Genomic DNA, 20394 nt, shown 5'->3' with positions numbered 1-20394 from the left:
GCTGATTTTTGGTTCGTAAGTCTGAACATCTGGATATTCATGAAAATATGATAATGGAACCATATAGTGCTAAATTCTTTGAACATATATATCCGTATAAAACTAGACTTGATTCATCTAGTGGGGGTTCAAAATGACATCGAGAAGAACCTAAAGAGAATTTACCTAATGAAAAGATCCCTAGACACAGTAAACGTCAAAGGATAGATACTTCATTTGGAAAAGTATTTGTAACATTCCTTCTTGAAAGTGAGCCTCAATATTTAAGGAAGTTATATTGTCTAGCGACTCAACCTCTCGGAAAGAAACTGTCAATAGTGAGACTAAATCAATCTTAAGCAATCATACTTAGTAGTTGGTTGATCTTCCTCTAGGAAACAAACCCTTGGGTTTGAAATGGATCTTCAAAATAAAGATGAATGATGATGGAACTATTAACAAATATCAAGCTAGACTTGTTGTCAAAGACTCTAGACAGAAAGAACGTCTAGATTATTTTGACACATACTCCCTAGTGACTAGGATTACATCAATTTGAATGTTATTTGCGCTGCAGTATACGATCTTGAAATCCATCAAATGGATATGAAAACTACCTTCTTAAATAAAGAGATACAAGAAGAGATTTACATGGAACAACCTGAGGGTTTCGAGTTCACAGTAAAGAAAAGAAAGTATGTAAACTTGTTAAGTCACTTTATGGACTAAAATAAGCACCGAAACAATGGAATGCAAAATTTGATCAAACTGTGTTGTCAAATGGTTTTAAGATCAATGAATGTAACAAATGTGTCTACATTATAGACACTCTGAATCAGGAGGTCATTGTATGTCTATATGTGGATGACATGCTGATAATAAGCAAGGACATTGCTAATATAAAAGTTACTAAGTGTATGCTCGCTAGTAAGTTTGATATGAATGATATAGGAGTTGTAGATTTGATATTGGAATCAAGATTCATAAAACTCCTACCGATCTATCATTGTCTCAATTTCATTACATTTGAAAGGTACTTGAAAATTTAAAGTATTTGAATTTCAAAAGGGTAAAGACGCCAATTGATATGAACCTTAATCTTGCTAAGAATAAAGGTTAAAGTCAGTCTCAATTAGATTATGTCAGAGTATTGGAAAGTTTAATGTATGTCGTGAACTGTACACGACCAGACATAATATGCGCTATAAGTAAAGTGAGTCGATACACAAGTAATTCCAATCAAAATCATTGGATGACAATGAAGAATGATGCACTTAGTTGACACTCAAAACTATGTTTTCATTACAACAAATATCCAACAGTTCTTGATGGATATAATTAAGAAAATTTGATTACTGGGTCAAACCGAAATCCACAAGTTGATGTGTTTTCACTATTGGCGGAGGAGCAATTTCTTGGAAATCATCCAAACAAATGTGTATAGCTCGCTCTAAATTGGAGTCCGAATTTATCGCCTTAGACAACTTAGGTGAAGAAGCTAAATAGATATTTCGTTTTCGCTAAACCAATGGCCCCTATATGCATAAACTGTGATAGTAAAGCTTCAATAGAAAGGCTGGAAACGTTATGTTAAACATGAAGTCTCTTCACATACGACAAAGACACAACTCTTTTAGACAACTACTATCTAGTGGAATTATCACAATTGACTATGTAAAGTCAAAGGATAATGTGTCGGATCCATTTAAAAAAGGCCTAACTACGTAGGGAGATTAGAGGTCATCGACATGAATGAGACTATGGACGAGAACAAGTCATCGTGTAGAAGACTGTAGATCCCAAGATCTAGGTTCAAGGAGATCAAACAAAGTCATAGATGACGGTTCAATATTGTCAAAAATTATTTTACGGTTCATTCTCATGATGAGACAATGTTTAGTAACCAGGATAAAGACATAAGGACTATTTAATGGTTTCTAAGATTGATACAGGGTATATCAAATAGTGTATCTACGTGATAACAATTTTAGAAACTACTTATGTAAGTGTGAAGTGTAAGCTGCTTCAAGGATAATCCAGTAAGGCCAGTTCTCTAAGCACTTATTAACCAAGGCGTGTTCATGGATGAAATGAACAAAACAATGAGAATCAAAAAAAGTTCAAGGGTTGATTGTGTTACTTATATTTCTAGGTATACACCAAAGCTCGACGATTCAAAGATATCAAATCTACTGACTAACCGAGTATATTCGATATGTATCCACTACAGAAATTTTAAAGGGAAACCTACTTATCATGATGCGATTAACCCTTATTTACGAGATACACGAGTTTTTCATGTATATATTTTAACAATGTCATTCCACATTCAAGTGGAGGATTGTTGGTGTTTTAGCAAGGTTTGAATGGGAAATAAAAAGAGAAAATGGAAAATGTGGGGGAACCCAATTTTGGAGGGAAAATGAATAGTCATTTCAAATGTAAAGTTTAGCAAATGAAAAGTTATTTCTCTCATATTGGTAGAAGAAAGAAGAATTGTTGTCCTTATATTAGGAAACACTTCCTTTAGTTCTTAAAGGGTTAAGAAGAAGGTGCTCCCTCGCGCCGTCGTCGTTGCTCGCTCGCTTGATTTCAGCTTTGGATTTGGATTTGGCAACTGATTAATTGATAGTAATTTTGGACAAAATTTATTTAATCAATCTCATTAATTGATTTCCTTTATCTTATACCTTAATTCAGAATGTTAGTTAATTAACAGAATTTTGCATAACAAAATTTATTTGAAATTCGCGTGTAACAGTGAACACGGGACTTGTTCCTTTTGAAAAAATGTTATTTTTTTTCAAAAAGGCACAACGTTTTGGAAAATGTGTCCGACAGACGATTCCTTGCTGCAAATGGTTATAAATAAAGAGTTCTTTTCCCGTTTTGAACCCTAAATTTTTTTTCCTCTCTGCATACATTTTCTTACATAATCAAAAATTTCGATCGACTGTGTTTGTGTGTGCTCTAGTTGTTGTTCTTGCGTTCGCTGAAATTAGTGAAGTTTGAGGTACCGCTACTTATCTAATAGGTGATCCATTTTATCTTGGGAGGAATTAATTCATAGCCTAGGGTGCTCCAAGGAAGACTTTGATTGCATGGGTCATATGAAGGATTGCACTTTCTTACAATATATATATACATGAAATAAGGCTGCTATTGGGAAGTTATTGTGGAATTTGCACCAGTTAACGACAAGCTATGGGTTTCTTGGATACATAGCTATTATGGGCAGAATGGTGTGTGAAACATATAAGCAAAGCAGGCTTCTTGGGTATTTCAAAAAAATCCTAAAAGTTGTTTAACCTCTCCAAGAGGATGGTTATACTAAGGCATGTATAAGAAACATGAAAAAATAATCCATTGGGAAAGTGTATATGTAGATAAGGGGTATGGTAGAGTAGGCAGAATGAAGTTCACTGGTCTAGACAAATGTAGGAGATCCTAAATGATTGTTTATCATGTACATAGCAGTAAATAGAAGGTTTGGGACTAACAATAAATTGGCTAAATGGGGTATGATGTATAGTCCCCTAATAAATGAGGACCTCATAAATGAGGACCTCGACCATCTATCTTTCAATGTTCATATACTACAGAAGTGTGGAGGAAAATACTGACTTGGCAAGGAATCAATAGAAGCACAATGCACTAGACAACTAAAGTCCAATAAGAAATTAAAAGTATATATGAAGGGGAAAGGCAGCACAACACTAGTTTACAAATTGGCAATAGCAAGTTCACTTTATTACTTATGGCTAGGTAGTGCGCAATAATAGGGAATTCACACAGAAGAAGTAGCTATAAGCACAAGAGTTTAATTTCTATGCACTATCGGTGTATACTTTTTTTACACTGGCACATACTTTTAAGGCAAGACTCTTTTTTTTATTAATATTTTTATTTTATAAAATCTAAGTATCAAATACAGTAATGTATGGTAATTAGGATTCTATTTTTATTTTAGCTTAGTTTAGGATTTTTTTTCCTTGCGAAATAAAATTATCATGTTTGTTTTACCGGTGTACTTTTACAGAATTTTCTTTAACATTACTGTTGCTTCTCTTCTTCAATAGCATTGAAGCAAATTATAAGCATCCACCATTGAAATATTTTTTAAAAAAACTATTATCAACAGAATTTATGGTAACTATCTATTCATTATTTATATCTATTTCAAATTTACAAAATACGTGTAATCATGTCCATTGCCATTAATTTTCAAACATTCACACTATAATATTTTGTTTGTCTCTTCACCAATTATCAAAATTTCTCTGTTTTCTTTCTTAATGGAGTTTGATGGATTCTTCCCCTTTTTTGAGTAATGTAATATCCATTAACTATATGTTGTAGGATAAAGAAGGACTTTCTACGGAAGACATCAACTATATCCATTAACTATATTCACACAAAGATATTGAAGATGTTGCCATGGAGAAGCAAAAAGGTTAATTTCTTTATTAATCTCTGGTTGTTTTTTTGAACTTGTGTTGTATATACGAAATAATGTAATACAATTTTAGATGTGGATTATTTTTGGACTTTAAGTGTAAACTAGCAACAAGAACTATGACGCGAAGCTATATGAACCTTCATTCACCATATTGCTCCATTTAAGACATCTCTAGCTCTTCTTTTAAACTCTTGAAAGTTATGTAATATTATTGTACACTCTTTCGTAGACATAGAACTGATATTGAAAATTTAGTTAAGTTTATGAATCATTTGTAGTTTGTCGCATGAAGGGAGAAAATTTGTGAATGTCATTTATTTATTTGAAAAAAGAACTATACTGTTTAGGTTCTTTTTAGCAAAATATTATAGAAGTTTTTAATAGATGTATATCAAGTAGTTTTTCCGTTTGTGTTGCTACTAATACAATTTTATATTATCTACAAATATTGTGTATATTGACAGTTACAACTATGACAATCATTAAGATATACAAAATTAATTATTGTGAATCTTATCACAAAATATTCTAAAGTGTCAAACTTGAATGGATTGTCTAAAATGTTTTGCACTTTTTGTAGTAAACGAAATAGAAACTGGAGTACTGTTTTCACCTATTTGTGCAACGCTTCAATAAATATCAAAGTGGAAAAAATATTTATTTACTTATGAAAATTTAATGATTGGAAATGTAGATGGAAAAAATCATAATGTAATCTAATTGATAAATAAAAACGGAGGATCGAGTAAATAAACACACAAATCAATAATTTAAAGCTCAAAACATGAGTTAAAATGATAATTGTGTCGGGAGTATACAAAAATTGTACTTTAGAAGTTCAAATTAGTTTCTAAGTAAGAAAAATTAACAACAAAATTCTAGATACTTGTCTCTCCATTTGTGTTGAAGCTCTCTATATATGTTAAACTTAATGTTCATTTAATTCTGTAAAAGTGCACCCAGTAAAATTACAAAGTTGATAATTTTATTTAGTAAGAAAAAAAATCTTAAACAAATGGGTAAAATAAAAATAGAATTCTAATTACCTTATATTACTACATTTGATAGTTATATTTTATAAAATAAAAATATTAATAACAAAAAAAAAATTACCTAAAAAGTATATGTTAGTGTAAAAAAAGTATACACCGACGGTGCATAAAAGTTGAACAATAAGGACAATTGTTAGGCATATCATTGAGGACACACATGGAAGAGGGAGTAGATATTACTAGCTAGATTACATGCTTTAAATATGTATCCGTTAAGGGTAGCTAGTGAGTTATGTTTCTTGAAGTTAGCAAGGAGGGAGCTTCTACCTGTTGATTTTTTTATTTTATTTTTTTGAATTGTAACGTTCACTAGGTAAATAAATTTGACTTACCAAAAAAATAAAAATTTTATGACATTTTGTTTTGTTGGTATATAAATTTGGTTGTAGAGTAATGTTTTGAAGATAGGGTTGAGTCGAGTGGTAGTATTCATCTCTTATTTCCTTTTGTTTTGTCTCTTTTAAACTGTTTAGTTGTCATGAAGTCACGTGAATGTCTAAGCCTCTCTCTCCTTAGACAAAAAAAAAGACTCTTCTTTTAAGATCAACTCCTTAAACCAATATCTCCCTCTTGATCAATCTATCTCATTCTTCTATTGATCACTTTTCCCATGACTCCACCTGATCACATAACTCCTAATTTCCCTTTTGGCCTCAATAATAGTAACAACAATTCTCTTGTTACCCCTAATTATCACTTTTTCTTCAACTCAACTACCAATCAAACCGCAAGTTTTCATCATCAACATACTCAATACTATATGCAACATGAGCATCAACTTGAGGTACATACAACAAAAGGGTCTCTTTTTTTTTCCCTCATGTTTGATCATGTGTTACTTTATCTCAAAAAAAAAAAATGACTACTGTATGGTACTATAATTCTTTTCCAAGATCACTTGGTTTTTGTTGTTCGTATTCAGAATAAGTAATTAATGTTGATTGTGTTTTTCGAATGTTGTTGTTTGTGGATTTATAGGTGGATAACGATGGAGGATCATCATATGATTTGGGGAAGAAAAACGAAGTCGGAAGTGGCCTCAAGTTGAGCTTGTGGAAGAGAGAAGACAAGTTATTGTCTTCAGAGATAAAAAAGTTGGATCAAGAAAAAAAGAAAAACAGCACCAACAGTGCTTGCATCAAATTGAAGTTGGGAGATCAAAAGCAAAAACCTATACAAACTGATTACTGCTCCAACAATATACCTATTAGGGTTTGTACTGATTGTAACACTACTAAGACCCCTCTTTGGAGAAGTGGTCCTAAAGGACCTAAGGTAATCTTCTTTTGTTTTTTACTCCAATTATACATGTCAAATGTATGTGTATTTTTACCCTCCTTTAACTTTTACTCTTTTTGAGAGACTTCTAGGTTCAAATTGTTTGAAGTGTTCTAACAACTTACTTAAGTTGTTTGGGAGCACATTTTTATTACTTAATTATATATATTCTCAACACGCTTTTCATGTGGAGACTTGATTCTTTTTTCTTTGTTAGAATGTCGTTTCGATAATGCGTGGTAGTGAGATTTGATCCCACAATTGAAGAGTATGATTACTTCGTATAAAAACTTAAACGGTTAGAGAACATAAATCTCAATGCCTTTATCTAAAAAGAAAAAGAAAAAAAAAAACATGTATTTTCATAATTTTGGCCTATGAAAAAAGAATCATGCTAACTTGTGTGAGAGACGTGTTAATTAAGACGGAGTGACATAATTTTTCTCTAACAACTAAAGCAAGAAATCAGATAATTTTTTGTATTTCTTCGTCTAGTTAAAATTCGTACGTACTAAAGTTAACATACATACACAAGGGAAAGTTTTTCTTTAGCTCAATGGGTAGGTGCTGAATCTGAAATATTGTTTACAGTCACTGTGTAACGCATGTGGAATCCGACAAAGGAAAGCAAGACGAGCAATGGCAGCAGCAGCAGCTGAAGGGAAAACTGATCAAAAGGTACAACAACACAAGCAAAATATAACAACAAAAGTTACAAGTAACAATGACGTTAAACCCTTAAAGAAAAGGTGCAAATTTGGTCCTTCTTCATCTAGTACTAATAATGCACCAAAGAAACTTGGTTTTGAGGACTTCTTGATAAACTTGAGCAACAAGTTGGCTTTCCAACAAATTTTTCCACAAGATGAGATGGAAGCAGCAATCCTTCTAATGGCACTCTCAAGTGGCCTTGTTCATGGTTAATTAATTAGTTGAGTGAGAGTTTGTGTTTGAGATTATAATTGCTAGGTAGATTAATAATACTTATTAATTAAATGAGTGTTAGCAAGAATGAGAGTAAGTTGAGTCACGAAATTATTTATTAATAAGAAATATTAGGATTAATAAATTAGATAGTATGCTTTTGTGTTGTGATGATCGTTTGTAAGAACATAATTTAACGTTATGATTGGCCATCTTCACTCACTTTTTCATATATCTACTTGTGTGAGTATACTAATAACATTATGTTTCATTTTATATGAGTCAATTTGATTCATATACAGAGTTCAGGAAAACTTTTCAAATTTTTGTAAGTATACTCCCTTTGTTTAAAAAATATGACTCAGATTTTTTTTAGTCTATTTGAAATAGATTAATCATTTTCTTCTTTTGGCAAAATACTTTAATTTTAACTTTTCACATGGTATATCTAAGATCACAAGAATAAAGGGTATTTTGATATATTTGTAATAACCTTAATTTAAAATCATAAAATTATAAAGACTTTTTTTAAAAACTCCGTTCCAATTTAAATTAGATCATTCTTCTTAAACACAGTGGGTAATAGATATTTATGTGATTATAAATTATTTTATTAAGGATAAAGTTGACATTTGTAAAGATAAATTATCACTTAACATAAAAAAATATCAATTTTTAAAAAAACTGAATAAAAAGAAGCGAGGAAGTTTCTCAAGAAAAAAAAGTGGTAAAATCTTACTTATTAAGCCTAGATGTTATCAGAAACCATATTTTCGTTTAATTTCTTCTTTATTTGGAAACAATATATGGTACATGTCTTGTTAGTTTTGTTGAATTGAGATAAAGCCAAATGACTCTTGACCGATCGATCGTCGTAAGTGGAAAGTTGCTGTTTATCCCCCTTACATATATTATATAAAAATAAATAATACAGGGAAATTAAATCTGACGGACAATGAAGATTAGGAAGGATTACCTTATCCAATTGTAGCTTTAAAATGTTAAGTTACTTCTTAATTAAACCAGTACCGTTCATTTTCTCTATTGGGGTTATTATCTTCATTTCTACTAAGCTTAGTTTCATGGCTAAGGATTTAATTATAATTAAAAAATATCTATGTATAACCATAAATTAGATGATAAATACACCATGGGACTACGGGATCATTTTGTAGGCTGCATTAAAAGAAATAGTTTATATATTATGTAAGATATTATTTAGTACTATGTATGGTAAGAATTTGGGCTTATGTATTATCTAATTCATGAATTTGTTATACCTCCTAGTGTTATAGGATGTATTTTTAATAACTTTTATTTGAAAGGTATCAAAAATACATAGCATATAATACCATGAGATATGTCTATGTAAAGACAAAAATATTTCTCAAATCATTTCAGTTATTTTGTTTATTTTCTTGATTTTATGATATATTAAATTTGTATAAATAAATTAGCTTATAATTTATTTAGAGAGAATTGTTTATTACTAAATAAATGCAATACAAATCAGAAATATGAGTTGTTTATTTGTGTGTGCGCGTATATGTCTATATATATATATATAGTGTGTGTGCGTGTTTAACTATTTATATTTTGAACAATTTAAAAAATTACATGCATATTAAAATTACAACTTGTAATTTTTATGTGTAAATATAGATAGTTTATTTCATTATACCATTGTTGACCGTCTTTTTAATTTTAAAAGTAGATAATTTATCTTTTTTTAAATTTAGATATTTTGTGAGTGTTCAATTTATTAAGATGACAATCATTTATCCTTAAATAATTCAAGTGAAAAGTAGCAAAGATGACAACAAATATTCTTCTCATAGCTAGTTAACAATATTGTCCGACAATTATTAACTACCTTGACTCAATATAATTCAAATGTATAATTAGAAAAGAAACTTTTTATAGAGTTCTAATTCAAACACAAGATCAGATGAGGTGAAAAATAATAAACTAAACACTTAATAAAATAAACATTTCATTATTAATCACTACACCACTAATCCCTACGTTATTTCTTCCTATATTATTAATCTTTATACCTAACGACCCCTCTATCTTTAATTCCAAGAAATTATTATAATCCCATGTCTAAGGAACATACTAACATATCAAATGAAAATAGTTAAAAAGAAAATCTCTTACTTTTTCCCCCATGGGCCCATGTAGTATTTATAGTCCAATTGTTTTTTATTAGTAAAAGAGAGTAATGCTAGCTAGCATCCTAGCAATAGCTGGGGTTTGGGGTAGCTTATGAGAAAAAAAACAAAAAGGATTTATAACAGAAAAAATGAAAGACATATACAATGTGTGTGTGTGTATATGCAGGGCTGTCATGAATGGTTGAACCATGATTGTGATTTTTCATTAAAAACAACAGCTTTTGGTGTTCACAGAAGTCGTTTACACAACAGTACTGGACACTCTCACGTACCTTTTTTTTTTTTGTCTTTAAACACAGGCAGAAAAGAATCTGAATTACATGATTTTCCATTGGCAACTCCACCCAAGTACATGATATGGTAAATATTTAATATTACAAAGAAATTGATATTTACAGAAAAATATCAAAATATAGAATATGTATATAATTACATATAAAATTTATATAATATATAAAATTAAATTATACTAGCAAATATATGAAATAGTAACTTTTGTAAAATGGATGTCCACAGAAATTACTTTACGTTCTAAGATAAATGTACACCTAATATATTGTGTTGTAACATACATGTACACACAATATGCGTTGTGTGTAAGATGGATAGTAAGACAACATACTATGTATTGTAACCTAGTCATCCATATAATATACTTGGTGTACAAGTATTTACATCACAAATAGATATCTATTTGGAGCCCAAATATATATGTATATATAGCCCTCTTCTTCTATTGTAACATAAGGTAAGAGTAAGGCAAAAAAAAAAAACATTCAATAATAGAGAAAAATTACTACTGTTACACTCTCTCTCTCTCTCTCTTTCTCCCATTTTCTTCTTGTTATTTTATTTTACCACACGTAATTTATTTTATAACATGTTATCAATATGAATTTTCTTATTCTTAATCTAGAACCGATGATATGTTTTTTAATGACCTGAAGTCTATACTATTTTTTCTTCACGTATAGTGATAAATATATTATATGCATGTTGATTGGTTTACATGTTAAGTATAGTTCTTCATTTGTTTCAATTTGAAGCAACTGTTTAACTGCATACTTCTCAACTAATATTAGCAATGTTGGAATTCTGACCCCCAAATTCGCCTTAGGAACAGGTTTATTCTATATGTTGCTTTGAGAAATTACAGCAGTTACATTTTGTGAAGTAAATAAAATAATGACACAATATTTTATAGCGGAAAACCCCAACTCACAAGGGTAAAAATCACGACCTACACCTCTGTAGGATTTAACTCCACTTTAATAAACTTTGAACATCAACAACAAGAAATTACAAAGCTATGTAATCTAAGGAATTATAAACTATAATTCCTAGCTAAGAAATTATAAACTCTAATTTCTAGCTACCCAAAGATACAAAAACCCCCGGTTTTATATCTTCAAATGTTCTTCAAGTTCTACAACTTGTCAAACAATTCATACTCACAAAACTCAGATAGTAAACAAGACTCTTGAATAAAATCTTACAATTTTTTCTCACAAATTGCAAGACTCTCAATAAATCTCAAAACTCTCTCAAACCTCTTGATCGTGTTTTGATCTTCTCTCTATGTAAGTGCGCAATTTTTTTTATGCAAATAGCTCCCTATTTTAGATCAGAACTTCAACAAATCCTTGTATAGTTCAACTTGTATTTTCTTTCTACAAATCCTTGTTGACTTCTACTTGGACTCCTTTTCTACAGGATTTCCTTAAATAAATAAGAAAGCACAATTTCCTTAAATAAATAAGAAAACACCATTTCCTTATATAGATTTTCTTAAATAAGAATTAGTTCTCCTTCTTTCACATGGCTTTGAACTCCTTTATAAAAGAAAACTTTTTTTACTTGTTGCTTGTCGAAAAAATAATAATTCCACAGCTTTATAACTTCTAATTCACGTGGTTGATGTTCTCCTTATCCAAGTCGGATTCGTTCTGTAAGGAACACGTCTGTACAACCTGTTTCTTTCATCTGTTTTTGTATTTGTCAATTATCAAAATCTTTATCATTCTAACAAGCAAGCTTTTGATGAATATGAAATTTATTGTTTAATGCTTCATATATACATATGATAGAGTTTTTTTGCAACAAAGTAATGAAACGTCCAGTTGTTGCAGGGTACTTTATGATGCCTTAATAATGGTTATAGTTGTATTTAGTGGACTCTAACGAATTTTATACCACAATAAATTTTTTTTTTAATGAAATGGTAAAAGTTGGTTTCGTTAACTTTAACAGGGACTATGATTTATGTGTTTTTACGAAAGAAAATTTTCTAATGTAATTTTAATGATTTGATCTAATTTTTTAATACATGCTGATTTATATATGTTCCTCTCTACGAAGATATTTTTAGTAAAGAATAGGGATCCACCTGCGGTATGTAATTCTATGGTTATTGAAGTGATATGATGGTTAAATTCAATTGTAGCTATATGTCACACATTTAGAATCTAACTAGTGTTCCGTGCGGTACTTGACAATTTATTCACGATCTTGTAAGCTCAAGGGAGTAAGCTCAAGTAAGCCCTTTGAAGCTAGAACGCTAACAAAATGCAAAGAAAGACTTAGAGAACTTTGAAAGAAAGTTTTATATGGGTTGAAAGATTGCTCTACAACTTTGTTGGATGCCTTACAAATGAGAGGTTCTTCTATTTGTACTACTTCTTAGGATCCTAAGAGTAAATTATATTTTACTTTAGAAGTCGCTACTTATTTACATTTTGGTTCATGCTCTAAATTTCTCTTGAGAATTCTAAGGCTTTCCAAGCAAATAGCTAGTCCCTCTTCTAGAACTCTCTCTTAGTCTAGTAATTCCAAGTCATTCTAGTGGCTTCTAAGGAAAGATCTAGGAAATTCTAGAGTCTTTCACTAACATCTCCCTAACTCTAGATCCTTTCCACTTAATTTTATGTCGAATTTAAATTATAAAATGGTGGGTCATGACCTATAGCTATGAAATAATAATATCTTAAAGAGAAAATGGATAAATTCACTCTTTAAGTTGTATCGAAAAGTCAGTTACACACTTAAATTATTGATGCGACCTATTACACACTTATACTATTCAAAAGTCAATTTAATACCACCTTCAAAGCTAACATAGAAATAAGATTAATAAAAATAAAAAAGGCTTGTTTGAGCTTAAAAAAGGCAATTTTTTTCTCACCCCCACCTTTCTCCTTCACTATTTTACTTTTCTTCTTCCTCCAGTTTTTTCTTATCACAAATACTATTCCCACATCAAATTTGTCAAGTAAAGAACGGATTATTCGATTTATTTTGTGCTTTTTTGTTGATTTTGAGCATTTGAAATAAGAAAATTTACAGATCTTGCTTTTTTTTTTGTATGAAGTTTTTAGTTTTTGCACAAAATCCAATTTTTTAATGTATGTTCATAGATCTTTCTTCTCTCACAAAAAAATCCTTTCTAGATTTCTTCAAAATCAGTAATAGTAAATCGAGTACTAGTTTTTCAATTGTCTGACTAAAATCTTTGCAAATAATTATTACAAGTTTTCACAATTTTCTTATTTTAGTTTGAATGAAATTTGCATATTGTGATAATTTTTTGTGGTGGATTTGGTAATGGGTGAAAAATTAGAGGTGATATGACTTTTAATTTTGATAATGACAATAAAACTCGTGATTTTAATATGGATGGTGAATTTATGGTTATGATTTTGATGAATTTCAATGATAGTGATATTGTTCTGATGGTGGATTTAGTTAAATTTATGGTGTTTGTTTGTCGGTCTTTTATGATGGCAATGTGGGATGATTCTGGTGGTGATTTTGATTATGGGTGGTGAAATCTATGATGGTGGAGAAGTGAATTTGATAATAATAGCAACAATGGTAGTGATTTACTGGTGGTTGGATGGTATATAGGGAATAAGAAGAAGAAATTGGGTGATATGGATTTTTTTTAAAAATTAACGTAATTATTGATGTGGTAGTGAGATGGTGATGACGTGGCATGAGTGTGAAACGGTTTCTCATCATGTGACTGGTTGTATTTGCGTCATGATTGACATAAATTCACTTTTAAGTAATTTAGGCGTGTAATAAGTCATCACAATAGTATAAGCGTGTAATTGACTTTTTACGAAAAATTTATGTCTTTTCCCTATCTTGAAAGGATCAACGATGAATTTTATTTCGGACTATATTTAATGTCATTGGTTAAGGTAAGATGGTTGATTCAAGTTTCATTGCACCAAATGGGTAAGATATCGATTAATTAAAATATTAATGCACCATGCATGATTATAAGTAGGAGTGTGCAAAAACTGAACTAAACAATAAATTGAATCGAAAAAATGCTATTGGGTTATTGGAATTTTAATTGATTTATAAAAAAAAATATTGGGTTATTGATTCAATATCGATTTTTACTATTGTATTAGTGAGTAAACCGATAACCCAATAAGAAATAACAATTTACAACTGTACCTTCCTAAATATTAGATATTAATAATTTAATGTATAGCTATAGCAAATTATTAGTACTCTACCACTTCACATTAGTTTCGCAATTGTAGCTATTTGATTTTAGTTTTAGTTTTAGTCTTAATGGAATATTTGATTTCAGTTTTAGCTTGTAATTGTAGGTTGTAACTTTTGCAAGTTTGTACTGGTTTATAATTTAATTAACATAAGAAAATCCATTTTATGTTTTAGCGGTTGAATTATATTTTCTCTTTTTGATGGAATTTCTCTTTATCTCTCTTGTTTTACTATATCAAAGCATTTAGAGAAGTAAGAAGTCATATAATATTTTACCGATATTTTTTATTGGGTAAAATTAAAAACAAATCGATAACGATAAAAAACCGGTAAAAATATATAATTAATTTGTTATTGGGCTAGCATATTTAAACACCAATAAGCCGAACCGATAATATAAAATATCAAACTCACCGATGCACACCCCTAATTATAAGATTTTGGGTTCAAATCCTATCATATTTTAGCCTAACACGCCTAATCAGAGGCGAACCTAGGACTTGAAGACGACGGGTGCACTACCAACAGTATTGCACGTTAGTTAAAGTATGTTCCCAATACTAATTTCTATGATACTTTTATCAAACATAAATATACAAAAACTATGATATTCATGTATAAATAAATTAAATGACCATCCCCCTATTTTATTCGAATTTTTTAAACTTCATAGCTTAAATTGTTGAAAATATAATCAATAATAAAAGTGTGCTCTCTCTAACAGTTTAAGCTTTTATATGAGATGGTCACACACTTCAACATGGTATCCGAGCAGGCAAAGGTCTTGAGATCGAATCTCACCGCCACCCAAATCAAAAAGAATTTTCACGTGCTTGGCCCATAAAAAAATTTGCGCACGCGTGAGGGGGCGTGTTGAAAATATAATTAAGTATTAAAAGTGTGCGCTCTCTAATAGCTTAATTTTTTGGATGAGAAGGTTACACACTTCAATAAAAACGAAGAAACAAATAAGAAAATGGAATTCGAATGCAAAGTACAACGTCTAAACCAGCTAACCCAATTGGCTTTTGTGTCTTCAAGTGCCTAGTAAAATATATGTCTATCTCAAGGTGTACATATATACACGTATATATACAAAAAAAATTAAAATTAACGGGTGTACGTGCACCCTCGAGGTTTTGCACATCTTTATACAAATAAGACATTGAGTTAAAGTTTCAATACAATATATTGATGATATAATGATGACTGGGAAAATCGATATGCTCTTGATAAAAATTGTGAAGCTCGTCCCATTGAATATGTTTCATTCTTTATAGTGAATGTAATAACAATATAATAAAAGTCTGAAACATGACAAGATAATTTTTTGATTAAACATATGAATATGGATGTGAAGGAAAATAATTATAATAGTCATCGTTGTGATAATTATATATAAAAAAGAACATTATGAGTTCTCAAAAGAGATAATACATAAATTTCTTTCTGAACTTGGCAGCAAAACTTACTTTAGCACTTTAATTTTACGGGTAATTATTTACCCCCTAATCTTTTTTCACATGAATTAAAATACAATCAAATCGCTGACATGTCAAGTTAAAAAAAAAGCGCGTTTACACCAAAAATTAAAGAGAAAAAGAATAAGTGGGCCCCAATTATTTTCTTTTTATCCAATAATTTTTGTTTTCTTCATCTTCTTCATACCCTACCACCCCCAACCTCAGTACCACCAACCCCAACCCCACCCTCATCTCTCCCCCTTCATCTTCCTCACACCATCCCTCCCGCCCTCGACCACCATTTGCACCACCCCTTTCTTCTTCTTCGAATCCCTCCCCTGCCCCCCTAGAACCACAAACCCCCACTCCTACTGTCTTTCTTTCTCTTCAAACCTCGCTGGTTCTTATATTTCTTGTTCTTCTTCTTTGTTGAACTTTTCTTTTTTTTTCTCCATCTTCAAGGATGCCCCCATTCCACCCTCATTTCCTTTAATTTCTACCAATAAACCCAAAAACTTTGATGAACAAGGAAAAATAGAAAAATTATCAATTTGTTCTTGCTTCAAATTAAAATTAAGATTTGTGGTAATGTTTGAATGTGATGAACTTGAAGCTCTTTTTAATGAAATTACAATTTTTCATCTCAAATTAATTTTTTAGTTGCTCCCTCCATCCCATTTAGGAGGCAACTTTTGACCGGGCATGGAGTCTAAGAAATAATGGATACTTTGAAATGTTTACCAAATTGCCCTTCAAAAAAGTAAACTCATTTTTCTTTCTTCTCAAAAATGTATTAGGTACTATCTTTAAAATTAAGTGGGACCAACAAGGGTAAAAAAAGAATTGTACCTTTAAATACTTACTATATATGTGACATTCTTTTGGTGCCACATAAAATGAGACGGAGGGAGTATTATTTATTTGTTTTGGTTATAGGTCTTAAAAATTGAGTGTGTTTTTGTGAGAATAATTTTGAGATTTTGAATCTCTTTCCACTGAAAATTTATTCTTTTTTTGAGATTACATTTTCTTATAATCATGAACTAATTCTTATTTTTTGAGATTTTGAATCTCTTTCCACTGAAAATATTTTCACTTGACAAGACTTCTGAAAATCCGAATCAAAAGACTTATGAAGTGGAAAATCAATTACATTACTAACAAGTAACAATAATTATATTAAATCAAGAATCTAAAGCAAAAGATTGGTACTACTTCATCTGTGGTGGCTAGGGGTGTACAAGTCAAACTGTAAAGTTAAATCGAATCGACGAATCAAATCAAATCGACAAAAAAATTGATTTATGGTTTGGTTTGATTGGTTTGACATTAGAAAAAAATTGACCACTCTTGATTTGGTTTGGCATACAAAGAGAAAAAGTCAAATTCAACCCAGACCAAATCGAATAATATAAATATATCATTTTAGTTTATTATAGATAAAAAAATATTATTTATAATCTACTTTGTTGATATTTTTAGTTATTTACATTTTTCTAGTTTTCAATGTTTATATACATTATTTCAAATTTAAGCTTGTAAAATTTTGCAAATATTTGATTTTGTCCTAAGATCAGAAGTTACAATAATATTGTTATAGTTTTTCAAATTCGAACTTAACAATTTACTTTGAAAATCTTTCATTTTGTATTCAGTTTGATTGTAGCCGTTGATCTTATTAATTTAACATACTGAACATTGAGATTTTTTAAAAAAATTTTTTTGTACTCATGTGAATTTTATCGTCTTTTCAAAGATTTCTATTCATTTAACATTTTTTAAGTTTAGTCATCACACATGTAAGTAAAAAATATAATTGATCTCTTTTCCAAACATTATATAGTTGTGAAAATAAAAATAGAACGAAAAAACAAAAGTAATTGAAAGAACGTACTAAAGGAGAAACCAAAAGCCTGACTTTATGTGATTTTATTTGATTTTTGGATTTGATAAACCGACATAATTGATTTAAATTTTTTAAATAAAAAATTAAACCAAATAGTCCTATTTACACCCCTAGTTGTGGCTATCTCAATCATTTATAATATATAATAATATATCCACTACTTATATATAAGTAGAGCCGTCAATATGGGCTAGGCCCATTGGGCCGGCCTGGCCTAACCCGGGATTTAATAGGGCTGGGCTAAGATTTTTGGAGCCCTTTTAAGAAAAGGGCTTTTTTGCCCGGCCTGGATAAGCCTGCTCATTTGGGGGCTTGAGAAATATCTGTATGGCCGGCCGTGGGCCAATAAAAATTAATTAAAAAATATAATATAATATTAAAATTTAAAAATAAAGAGAGTCCAAAATCAAAACAATTAGGTTAACATTTCTATTTAGATATTTATACTTTTAGTTGAAAAAAGTTTAATAAATATCAAGGAAAATGCACAAGTACCCCCTAGACTATGACCAAATCCCAGAGACACAGCTTAACTAAACTAAGGTCCTATTACCCCCTGAACTTTTTTTTAAAATAATTTTATACACCTTTTGTCTTATGTGACACTCTATGTAACTCCACGCAATTGAGGCGCGTCAGAGATATTTGGATGCCACGTAAGCCAAAGAGGTACACAAAATTACAAAAAAAATAAGTTTAGGGGGGGGAATACGACCTTAGTAAGGTGTGTCTCTGGGATTTTGGTCATAGTCTCGGGGGTACTTGTGCATTTTTCGTAAATATTATAAATATAATTTTATTTGTGAATTTGATTAACAAGTAGTGGCAGTAAGGTCTCATTTGTTTCTATTAAGATTAAGATGTCTGAATTTGAATACGCATTTAAATATTAAGATGTGCATTAAGATCTAGATGTGTAAATCTTAATAAACATCTGAATATTAAAATATTGTCTCTGAATCTGAACACTAAATTATTGGGACAGTTTGTTTTCAATATATATGAATGCACATATGAAATAAATCGTTATATAAATAAAATATTATCAAAACCTTGTTAGTAAAATAATTTTTTTCATATAAAATAATATTTTAAACTTTTTTTACCGTAACAAGGTAATATGATTTATCTTTTAAGAACTCAACATCAAGTTACATCATTAATATGATTATTTTTTGCGCTCAAATACTTTTAGAATCTAATATAATGCAACTTAAATAGTTTATATAGAGTAGTAAATATATAGTTTAGGAAAATATTTTGTTTTATTTTATTTCAGAAATTTATTATTGTTATCGATCAAATAACTAATACTTTCTTATTTTTTGAAATCGTGCTAAATATTATATCATGGGAGTGCTTATCAATTCAAATATATTGATTAGTTTATGAAAGTAAAAGATGTATATTAAGTTAATATGAATAAAGGAAATTATTATGGCAATCATGTAATGAAATATTAATTAAATAAGAAAATAACTTTTATGAGTTGTTATGATTTAGTTGAATTAAGATAGGAGTCTTATTTTTTAGTATGAATAGTGTTAAGGGTGTGCTACAGATCTGATTCATTCAGATATATCCAGACCCATTAAGACGCTTATAAAAAAATAAAACAAACGAACTTAATGAACTAAATCTGAATAATTAAGATTCAGTTCTTAAAAACAAACACACTTAATTAGGAAAATCTGAATGATTAAGATTCAAACCCCATTAAGTGCAAACAAATGAGGCCTAACATAATATAATATTGTTTTGTCGATATTTATTATAATATTTTTTAAGTCATAATTTCTAATTTAATTTAATAATTATAAAAAAATAAATTTTTTTAAAAAATGGGCTGGCCCGGCAAGCCTGTAGACCACATAATTGTGGGCTGGGCCGACAATTTTCTGGCCCACACATGAAATGGGCTAGCCCGGCCTGGCCCGTAAAATGTCAAAGCTTGTATGGGTTAGCCCGAATGGGGTGGGCTAGCCAATATTGACAGCTCTATATATAAGTGTAGATAACCACACAGGTGTCGGTCAACATGCCTGCTTCTATGTGCTTCACCTATGTGGTTCCACACTTACATATACATTTTACTATTTTTTTCTTCATATTAATTTGTTTGTCTTATTTTTAAATTTTCTTATATATCTAAAAATTGCATTATATGTTATAAATCATGTTAATTGACAACTGAAAATGCATATAACGAATTGATTGCCTATAAAAAAATTTCGATCGATTCATAAAGTTAATCTACAAAAGAAGTAACGTGTATTATTTTAATTTGAAAACAAGGTACATAGCATTATAAAAATCTAAATTATTAACAATATATTGACTCTTGAAATTCTATTTGTGCTACATATATTGGGACAAGACAAGTAACATATATTATTGAAAAATTACGTAAAAGTATTATAATTTACAATAATTAACAATTTAAAATAAAATAAAATCATATAAAAATTTAATTGACTCGCTAAATTTTATCTACTTCACATAAAAGCGAGATAGAAAAAAAATAATGGATAGGCCCGTGCTAGCACGGATACTTTGAGTCTAGTTACTTTACTACTTTACTCTTATATTAGAAAAGGCAAGTTCAACATGGCTGCTTCATAGGTCTGAGGATATT

The 20394-nt window shown here is 29.9% G+C and overlaps 1 protein-coding gene across 1 annotated transcript; it reads left to right on the top strand.

Moving 5' to 3' along the window:
- The first annotated feature begins 5930 nt into the window (after positions 1-5930).
- Positions 5931-7926, top strand: LOC107024194 (putative GATA transcription factor 22). Its single transcript, XM_015225113.2, has 3 exons — positions 5931-6274; positions 6469-6765; positions 7360-7926. Exons 1-3 carry the CDS (start codon positions 6101-6103, stop codon positions 7690-7692), a joined length of 804 nt encoding a protein of 267 aa, XP_015080599.1. The 5' UTR covers positions 5931-6100; the 3' UTR covers positions 7693-7926.
- The last annotated feature ends 12468 nt before the right edge of the window (positions 7927-20394 follow it).

The sequence above is a fragment of the Solanum pennellii genome, chromosome 7 (assembly GCF_001406875.1).
Source record: "Solanum pennellii chromosome 7, SPENNV200".
NCBI lineage: Eukaryota > Viridiplantae > Streptophyta > Magnoliopsida > Solanales > Solanaceae > Solanum > Solanum pennellii.
Note: the sequence above shows the minus strand (reverse complement) of the source record. Positions and strands in the feature narration are given on the sequence as shown.

Bases quoted from the DNA above. Each gene is read 5' to 3' on its own strand.
- LOC107024194 (XM_015225113.2), top strand. From the start codon at position 6,101: ATGACTCCACCTGATCACATAACTCCTAATTTCCCTTTTGGCCTCAAT. The intron at 6,275-6,468 runs GTACATACAACA...GTGGATTTATAG, and splicing joins AACATGAGCATCAACTTGAG to GTGGATAACGATGGAGGATC. The intron at 6,766-7,359 runs GTAATCTTCTTT...TATTGTTTACAG, and splicing joins GTGGTCCTAAAGGACCTAAG to TCACTGTGTAACGCATGTGG.